At 35.4% G+C, this 10,156-nt stretch overlaps 1 protein-coding gene across 1 annotated transcript in view; it reads left to right on the plus strand.

Annotated features, from left to right (window-relative positions):
- NFATC3 (nuclear factor of activated T-cells, cytoplasmic, calcineurin-dependent 3) overlaps positions 1 to 9,555 on the plus strand; it is a 54,693-nt gene extending 45,138 nt beyond the window's left edge. The window contains exon 10 of the mRNA XM_010004437.1: positions 8,993 to 9,555. Within this exon, the coding sequence (XP_010002739.1) occupies positions 8,993 to 9,117 (125 nt within the window). The 3' untranslated portion in view covers positions 9,118 to 9,555. The remainder of the gene's footprint in view (positions 1 to 8,992) is intronic.
- Positions 9,556 to 10,156: the final 601 nt, after the last annotated feature.

Below are 10,156 nucleotides of genomic sequence, written 5' to 3' on the forward strand. Positions count from 1 at the left end.
TGGTCTGACAAAGCCACCTGTATCAAGATCTGACTTAGTTTTCCAACACTTCAAACTGTGTGTGGCCTGACTGCAGATCAGTACCTTGGGCAAAAGGTTCAGATAGTCTGACAAGTAGAAGGGAAGCTAACAGCATTCACAACAATAGTTTCCTTTCTTTAAAGGATAGGGGGGAAAAAATGTTCTATTTACCAGTGCTCTTTTGCCTACCTTGTTCAGTGGAGGTTCTGTCAAGGGGCACAAGCACTTCTAATTTGACCACAGTAAGTAAAGCAGATTAAGAAAATTGCAGGAGGAATATTCTAAACTAACACAAATACTTAAATGAAATTTATGATGATACAATTAGGTAGACTTCCAAAAATATTAACCATAACTTTTATAGCTTTGGCTGATAACTGAAAAGGAACTGAATATACAAGATAAGTGATATTGTTTCTACTAGGCACTCTGATAATTTATAAATAGTTACTTATGTCAACATATGCAGTAGTTGTGAATGAAACTTGGTATTTAAAGTTACCGCTATTAAAAGAAAACTGAAAGTCACTTCCTGGTTGAGTGAACTGTAACTTCTTGGTTTAGTCCAGTCAGTAGTTATGTCTGTCTTCTTCTCTGACACAGACAGTTTTATCTCTGACCTGGAATACCAGCCATCAGGTTCAACAGAGAAATGGACTCAACATTCAGCACTCATGTCCAACTCCTATGTGGAAAATCTAGAGGGTGAGTCTGCTTACATGCTTCAATGTTTGAAATTGGAGCAGGAAGGAAAGGGGAAAGTATTGTAATAGTCTTAACATCTACAAGTAAAAAGTGCTGTGTAATACTTAAGTATTGCTATAATTGGACACCTGTGCATTCTCAAATAATTGGAAATTCAGAAGCTTGAATCAGGTGTACACTCATGCAGTAAAAACCTCCACTTAAAGTATACATAGCTGCCACAGAACTTCCTGAGTGATGTAGGATCTAGTAAAACAACAAAAGAGGATATGAAAATCTTAAACCAGACATTGGCAAGGTTGTAGAGTGGCCAGATCAGTTAACTGTGAGAAATTTAGAATGTTTTTTCATTTTTTAAAAATATGAAGCCATATCTCTTAAATTGACTGGACACAGTGGTGTGCACTGCTAATCTCAGTATTAGGAGTATAGATTTTGTAAATAGATTTCTAGTTGAACATGCACTATAATTGAGAAAAACTGTCTGAATTTATTTTAAGGTGCTTTAAATCTTCATTATTTCACATATAAACAAGATAATTCTGCACCATTACTCTTTTAAATAGTAACAATATTAGAAGCTGACACATGGTATATTATTTGTGTTTACACTCAATCTTCTTCAGTTTTTCACTTCATTACAAATATTCCTAAAACAAAGAACTAAACTGTCTTTTTTCCAATATATATAGACACACACATATATAAAAACATTTAACACACTTTCCCCAGAGGAATACCTGTAAGTCTACAGTAGATTTGTGATTGTTAACAGTAAACACACTGTATATAGCCTTAATATTCTCACACATTTAGCATGTCGATCGATATTAACTTTGCCCGTGAATGTCTGTCTTTTACCATCTTTCAAAAAAATAAGTTCTGCTTTCCTTACCTATCAAAATGTTTTTGGTAAGGTAAGTAGCTACTATTCACAATGGCAAAACTAGAGCAAGGACTGTGTTGGTATTTCTGTATCTTGAAACAGCAAATTGATTAATAAAATATCCATACAGTTTAGATGATTTCTGTGTTCTAAACTATATACTCTGCAACTCAAAATAATTGTTGAAGAGCAGGAGTTCTTTAAAACTGAAAACTCACTTTAATAACCCACAAATACTAGTATCATCAAATGAAGAGTGACACCGGTTGGCAAATTGTGAAACATGCTGACAGCACTTAGACAAAACCACACCCAGAGAGAAATATGCCTATACACAAATGCTAGCATCTGAGAAATACAATTAACATGGCATTTTTAAAAATTAAAACACTATTTTGGTTATTTGGTGTAAGAAAGGCAGGCGGTATAGTACTAACACCAGAGAGGTGTTTACACAAGAAAGTTAGTACAATAGTTCTGTACCTTGAAGAATGCTTAGTATAAATTGGACAAGCTATCAACTAGTAGTACAGAATGCTTACAGATTTAACTTCCAGGCTTAAATTAGGAAGAGTATAGCTTCTAAATTATGCTGCTGAACAGGAAAGCAACCATAACTATAGTGTGCTGCAGAAGATCAGACAATCTGCAAACGCAGGAAGTACACTAATGGAATACTTGAGTCATCCTTTATAGAATGGGTAAGTGTGATATCTGCTTCACAGAGATCTAAGTTGTGAAAACCCATAAGGAGAAAACATCTCAGTATTTGGTCCAAAGAAGTTTACAGCAACCGCTTAAAAATAAAAACATATTCTATCTTTGTTCTGTAGCAGTTTCAGCATTGCAGGCTGTGACAAACTTCAAAAGGGACACTATAGGAAAACTAGAGGACTTTAAGAATAGGTAGTTAAAAGGCTACAATAGTTGTAAGCAGTCTGAGAACTCTTTATGAAGGTTCAGGTTAAGCATGCAACTACTCTTCAGTACAGGGAATACAAGGTGCTTCCAAATGCAGAAAATGAAAAAGAACATGAAAATTAGGTTAAATGTGAAACCTAGTCAACAGGTGACAAATCAGAAATTCAGTTAAAATTAGATAAATTAAAGTTTTTTGCATTGAGGTTCTCAGTTGAGTGACTAAAGATTATAATCCCAAAGTCCTTTGAAAAAGGGACATATTGCAGGACCTATCTCAAGCTGAAGTGTCAGTTAAAAAGGTTTCAGAACAGATGAACAGACAGTGACAATTCACCTTAATTAGATGACATCCCAGACAATAGCTCTGAAAGAGTAAGGAACAGTTGAAATATTAACGGTAATGTATAAGATCTTACTTAAATCTGATGTGGAGCCAGGGGACTGGAAGTTGGTAAACTTGACGCTGCTGCTACTTAGCATTTCAGAGTAGTAAAAACAAAAATCTGTCCAGAAAACTCTACAGACCTGTGTTATTCAAGAAAATCAGTTAGTTAAAGGAGTGAAAATCGGGGTAAGGGAAGGAAAAAAGCCTGCCCTAATTCTATATATACAGCAACAAGCTCTCTGAACTATTCTCATTTAAAGCCATGTTGTGTTAAAAGTATTTGTAAAAACATGAATAAATGCAAGGAATAATTAAGAAATTAGCAGACTATGACCAAATGCTGCTACATAGATCTGCTATGTGCCCACATCTTTTTCCCTGATGTGTCACAAGAGAATGAGATGCTTACATGTTGGTTTGTGGGGTGTTCTGGTTACAGGCAACTAGCATGACTGAAGATTTGGAACACAAGTTAAAATTGAATCAGCTAGGACTCTCTGAGAAAAAAAAAACAAATGAAAAGATTATGCCAAGGATAATAAAATTAATGGGTGGCACAGAAAAGGTGATGGAAGAAAATTCTTAGGAGAGAAGATAATAGAAATGCCCATCATGTAGCAAGTTCAATACATACAAAAAGCATTGCTACAGCTATACCTAGTTAAGCTTTGGAATTTACTGTCTCAGAATGTTGCAGATTATAGAACTTTGCACAAATGTAAAAGACCATGAGGACAAAAATCCAAATGGGACCATTTGGCGCAAAAGATAATGTCTCTGGCTCAGGAATTCCCTAGGACAAACATTTTGGAAGCTGGTAGAACATCCTTGCGGCAGATAATGAAGTCTTTTTCTTAGGTCTCTACTACTACTCATATTCCTAGTGGTTTGTAATCTGAACAGATTTGCTTGTAGTTCTCCATGGAGGTTTTCAGACAATATTTTTTACCTACATAAACCTAAAATGCTGTGCAACTGCCTATTAGAGAGATTCTCTTGTCCTATAGAAAGTCCTGATGCTGATTATACATTACCAGCTTTGTGGAAGAGAGGTCACACACACTATTCCCAGGTGTTTAGTTGCAGGTATTGCTTGTATTTTCCTTTGTGCTCCAGCACAAAATATTTGTCTCTTAGCATTCACAGAGATAGGGGGAATTAAGTGCAGAACAATTTAGAGGCATGCTACTATTTGGTTGGCAATTGATTTAAGAAGATAATGCCTTTGCTTCTGATGTTAGAATTGCAAACAAATATCTTGATCATGCTACATCTAAATGTGTTTTTATTCAAATATAAAATACTCGCTGAAGTGGTAGAGGTATACAGGGTGACTGAAAAATTATGGATTGGTCTCACACTGAAAGAATAAATTAAGGTGACATTGTAGATTGATTAAACAAACTAATGGGAAAAAGTCTAGATCTTATAAACATATCAAAGCACCAGTTCCTCTTTTAATAACTCAATACTCCAAAGTTGTACTCAAAATTTACACTAAATTTACTCTAAATTTCTAAGTGTTAATTTATCCAAAACACTCAGCAACTTATTATAAGCATAAGCTTCATAATACAGAAGCTTTGTTCTGTTCAACTCAGGTAACATGGCTAACTTTTTATAGTTGAGAGTTTCTCCTTGCAGGCTGGTCGGTACTGCTCACACAATGCATCTCTTTTGGAACAGCTGACAGGATGACTACCCTTAGCTGTACGTGTTTTTCACTGCACAAACAGCTGCACTGTTCAGCCTAATTTTAGTTTATCTAAACCTCCAAACTGCAAATTGCAACAGTTTTAAGAGATCTTCCTGAACAGTCTGGCTGTTCCTGCAGCAAACAGCTGGAGCAATAACTTTATCAGGTGTCCTACCACAAGTCTTCAGTGACCAAGAGGCAAAACCTTCAGGCAAAAAAAAATAAGGGCAAGGGAGGGAGGAAGATGCTTCCAAGGAGCTGTGTGGCCCAGTTTTCTATTGATCTCGGTGGCTCTGCTGTCTTTCATGTGTGCAGTCAGTAGGGACTTAAAAAAGCAAACAGAACACTATGTGAAATCAAAACAGTGGGAACAACCCAGTAAAACAGAATGTGGTTGCTCTTGTTTTACAAGCTTGACAGCAGATCCCAAAGTCAGAGATAGTTATCTTCTACTTTGTGCTGCTGGTATTGACATTAGTATGCTGCTTAGTTTATTTGAAAAGTTATAGGGACTTGAGCCTCCAGATGACTTTCAGTGCTTTACCAGTGCAGCAGAGGAGAAGAACAAAACCAAAACAAAACACAAAGAATTTGCAATGCAATACAACAGTATCACCAGCATTGATGGGTCCAATTTCATCTGTCTGTAGGAAAATATTTTCTCCCCACCACAATAAATTCTGTTCTGCACAATCTATTTTTAACTAATAATAGAAATCTACCAGCCAGCTTACACTACATATAAACAGTAGTGAAAAAAAAAGGTGGAACTATTGCAAAAAAAAGTAACAGCTAAAATTCTTAAATCTGGGATAACTGCCAAAGAGGTCAATTAAGTAGACATAGGAAACTTATTAAAATAATTTTCTTTTCCCAGCCTGATTTTAAAAAAAAAGCTGTTGTACTTTGATCCATGCTATATCTCACAAACAAGTTTTTACAGTGCATTTATCACTTTTGTAGTGGAGGAATCTGCCACACTTCAATACAGTGTAGTGTGTGCCACTCCTTTCTCTTTTGATCCGATCCAGTAGTTATTTTGAGATTAGCAACCTGGATTATTAGCTTTTGACAACACTTTTAATGTTATCCAAGCAATTTACACTGATCTTTCAAAACAATGTAGGTGATTAATAGATATTAAATTAGTACTAAATATTAGCTACACCTCTAGAATTATTTAATATGTAAAATATTTCTGATTTCTCATCTCTGTGACAGTAGAGGTCCAGAGTATGGATTAGCAGTCCGAACACCTGGAATCAAACAGGCAGTTTGTAAACAAGGTGTTACTCACGTAACTATTCACCTCTATCTTAAGTCTCATGAGATTGGCTGTCTTTGAAGAGGCAACAGAAGAATAAACTATACAACACAAATGAACCTGGCAGACACACCATAGAGAACCTTAACAACATACTCAAGATCTGTTCTGCTGAATCCTGAACAACCTCTGCAGCCTCCCCTTTTGCTGAAGAAAGAAAGGAAATTTTATCTATTAAAAAAGCCATGTATATTAGTTTCCCAATATCTAGTTGCTAACGGGGTGGCTCCTAAGGTGAAGCAAAAAGACAAATGAAATCTTTCCAGCTATTTCTAAGACAGTGTAGCCCATGCACCACGTAGTCAAAAATAGGAAAGTGGGACAAAGTGTTCTTCTGCAAGTATAGAAAAGTTATCTTTTGTTTGTAAAGCATCATCAGTATAACCTGAGCTGTCCTTTCTGAGGACTGTTGACATTTACTTTCTTTCCAAATTTGTCACCTAAAAACTTGGATTTAGCTGCATAACAGTATAGAATACATGGGTTTATACTCGTAAGTTTTCAGTTTTAATCACAGAACACTAAATGGTCTGTGATTGACCCTGCATGGAAGAAGGTAATGTGTCAGGCATTCAAATTTGGATTTCTATTTTAGACTAATATGATTTTCTCCATCACAAATTAATACAAAAAGGAAAACACTGTATTGTTTCACTTTCAATCTTATATGTTCCTACAGAGGATTTTAATTCTTCTTACCAACTACATGATTTACATTTTAAACCTCTACATTTATACCACTCCACTGTCTGAAAACTAAAGTGAGTTACAATAATGCTGGTAAAGACAGGATGTCCTTCATGTAAAGCCAAATGCTTTCCAGTTTAGATGTATGCAGGCATCTCATTTTGCTGACTGAGAGCTGAGTTGTGCATCTCTTCAGTAAGCTGTTCCAAAGGACTTCTGGGCTGCCTAATTTTGGTAGATATTGAATATGGCTTCTTTACAATGTTTTGGGTTTTTTTTCAGGTTTTAAAAGACAAGCCTTTTCTAGAAAAGCTGGTTTCCTGGTATAAATGCCCATTCCTCCATATCCTAGCCTGCATGCTAGTTCAGTACTCCCCACTGTCCCCATTCACTTGACTCACATAGTACTTGATTTGCACAAAATAACTGTTCTATAGCATACAGCAGATAACAGTTGTTAGTAACTAGGGCAAGCTGAGTGCCCTGGCAGAAAACAATGGAGCATAGTTCTTATAAGTGATGATCTAAATTTTGTTTAAAAAAATAAAAGGTGGTCTTTTTAACAGCTGTTTACTTACACATTGCATTGGCATAATAAAAATACTTGAAAAAGTATCCTACCTGCAGTGTCACAACTGGCATTATAAAACCAAAGATTAAGTTCATTGAACAAGACCTTTTTTTGAAGCCAGCTAAACTGCCATTCTCTAACACTTGAGGGAATCAGTTATTACATCTGTACTGTTTTAACCTATGGGCTGCCATAGTGTGTATTTTTTACAAACTGCCCCTGCATTCATGCAAGAGAATACCATTGCCATTGACTGACTTTTAGGTAACAAATACCTCCTCCATGGTTACATACAAGCATATGACCTAAGGTGATTTTAAAGCCTTCCTAAGTAAACAGAAAGAACATAGACAAGGCTTGTTTTCGTAGTTGGATTTTATGTACATTATGCATACTTCAGTGCATTCATAATATTACGACTATTTATTTTTTTTCAAACTCACTTGTGTTACTGCTGCAGCAAAAGGTCATGCTTAGACTGTTGAGCACTCTGTTAAATAAAGAACAATTTACACTATCTGTAGATTGATTTTGTTATGCTTCTACCAGACAGAAATAGTTAGTAGGTAGGGTGGTAAAATATATCAGTATTGTTCTGTGAAGTTACCCAATGGAAAGCAACAGAGCAAAAGCCTAAGTCCCAAATCTGGCAAGATTTAGAAGCAGCTTACTAGCAAAACAAGTTCTTCCTTATTCAACAAAAGAAAGCCACTAAATGCCTCTTTATAGAAGGTCTGTACAAATTTGTGTCAGAAGCTTTTATTTTATTACTATAATTTGCATATTCAAAGTCTTGCTGAGTAAGAGATACTTCATACCTGCTGCCACTCAGTCATGGAAAAAGACATGATTGACTGCCTCTTCAAACTATTAATAGTTTATATTTTTATTATCATCTAATATTTATCTGAAATTTGTTGTTACTACTCAATGTAATATTTTTCATCGCCACTTAAGATTATTCAGTTTGCTTAATTAAAATTGCCACTTGCCATTTTGCAAAATAAACGTTCATGTAACTGCATTTACACTTACCCATTAAAATAATTCTTTTTGTCATCTTCCAAACTCAATTGGACTGCCATGACTTATCTAGACTTTAGAGCAACACTCCAAAGTTGTCATTTCTTGACAACTTAAGTGCTACTTTGTCATATTCACAGTGGCGTCCCTTACTTGTAAATAGTAATTGTTTGTAGTAATTTGACACACACAGGCACACAAACTGATGCATATTAGTCAGTCTTAGTTCTTGACTATAGAAAAGCTGACTGATAACTAAGGAAGATTGTATTAGTACAATTTCAGAAATTCAAGTACTCAGAAAACTGGCCAATTAAATAGTTATATGATATTAAAAAGTATATTAATGTTGTATTAACCCAAATCCAAGTTCTGAGGAAGTTCTGTAAGTAGCTTGAAAAGAGCCAGGAGTTTATTGGAGTTATTTGTTGTGCCTGTAACACTCCTGAACAGAAGAGTTCTGACCCACAGGTCTGCCGTTCCATTAGCTGATTGTCATGAGTATGTATGTGTTTACTTTCTTCACATGTTTTAGGCATTCTCCAACATCGATTGTGGTAAGGACAGACTGTAATACCAAGAGAAACTAGGACTTGCTTAACTGTTACTGAAGTTAGGTCCCTCATTCATCCTCTGTTACTTAACTGCATCAAGGCTTAGCACAGAAAAAATTATGTTTTAGAAGGGATACACTAGTGAGTTTTACCTTTTGGAAAGCATGAAAACAGTTACTTTTTAATTGTGTTTTGTTTTTGTTTTGTTTTTTTTTGTAGTGAATGAGATCATAGGAAGAGATATGTCACAAATCTCAGTGTCTCACGGAACAACAGCGGCCAGCCAGTCTGCACATACATGTCCTGGATCTCTAGAGACAAGAATATCTGATGGAATCCAGTAACGGATAAGCTTACAACTAAACATCCATGAAAACTCAACCGTTCCTCTCAATATTTCTTCATCCTCTTCCTCTTTAGACTTACTGTGCTTCCAACTCTGTGGCCTTTATGAACTGGAACATGGGATCCTTGCAGAGCCCTTTTAGTGGGTAACATTTTTGATGTAGAGACAGAGCATTTATAATTATAGTTCCTCAGAAGCTGTAAAGAGACTTCTTAAAATGGACACACAGAATCTACACCCAATATTTTAACTGTTTTAAAGTTACAAACAAGCTTTGCTTTTTTGCATTTAAATAGAATACTTTTATATTGTAAGTGCTTCAAATGTGTGGAGATGTTAGTTTGCTCTTATAATATTCACAGTACTGAATGTGGAAAAGGATTTAATACACATCTTCAGTGTGCTGCTTTCCTTTAGAGATAGTATAGTTTGTAACCGATTCTTTGTAACACCTTTTGGTCATTTTGGAAAGCCTTTAAGCTTATCTTGTTTAATTTTTTTTTAATATGATCTTCCAGTGGCAAATCGTACCTGTCATCTGAAGCCAATGCCATGGAAGCCATTGTGTATAAAAATACTGTAGTGTTTTCTTTCTTAGATTCATAGGAAGCAAAGCCAAATGTAGATCTGCACTTGTTTATAAACTGAAAATGTTACTTGATAGGCTGCAAAAAGACCATTCCATCATGCAAGTGTTGGGATAGAAATGACATTCCAAAATTTAACTTTTATAACTTTGTGGATTATCTTCCTGTTCTTTTGTAGTACAGGCTCCTTCTTGAAATAGCTTTTTCTTAGAAAGTTACATTTGTAATAAAATTTGAGCAGTAGGATTTTAGATTAAAGAACAGCAACATCAAAGCCATTTGAGAGAAATACAGGAGAAATTTTAATATTTGCTGAGGATCTAAGTGTTCCTGTTATCCCTACAGAATACAGTTTTGAAATCACCAGTTCAGTGGCATTCAAGTTTTCCATGCAATAAATCATTTGATCACATCTGTATCTTTTATATGCTATATGCCTGACCACACCAC

The sequence above is a fragment of the Chaetura pelagica genome, unplaced genomic scaffold (genome assembly GCF_000747805.2).
Source record: "Chaetura pelagica isolate M959 unplaced genomic scaffold, ChaPel_1.0 scaffold449, whole genome shotgun sequence".
NCBI lineage: Eukaryota > Metazoa > Chordata > Aves > Apodiformes > Apodidae > Chaetura > Chaetura pelagica.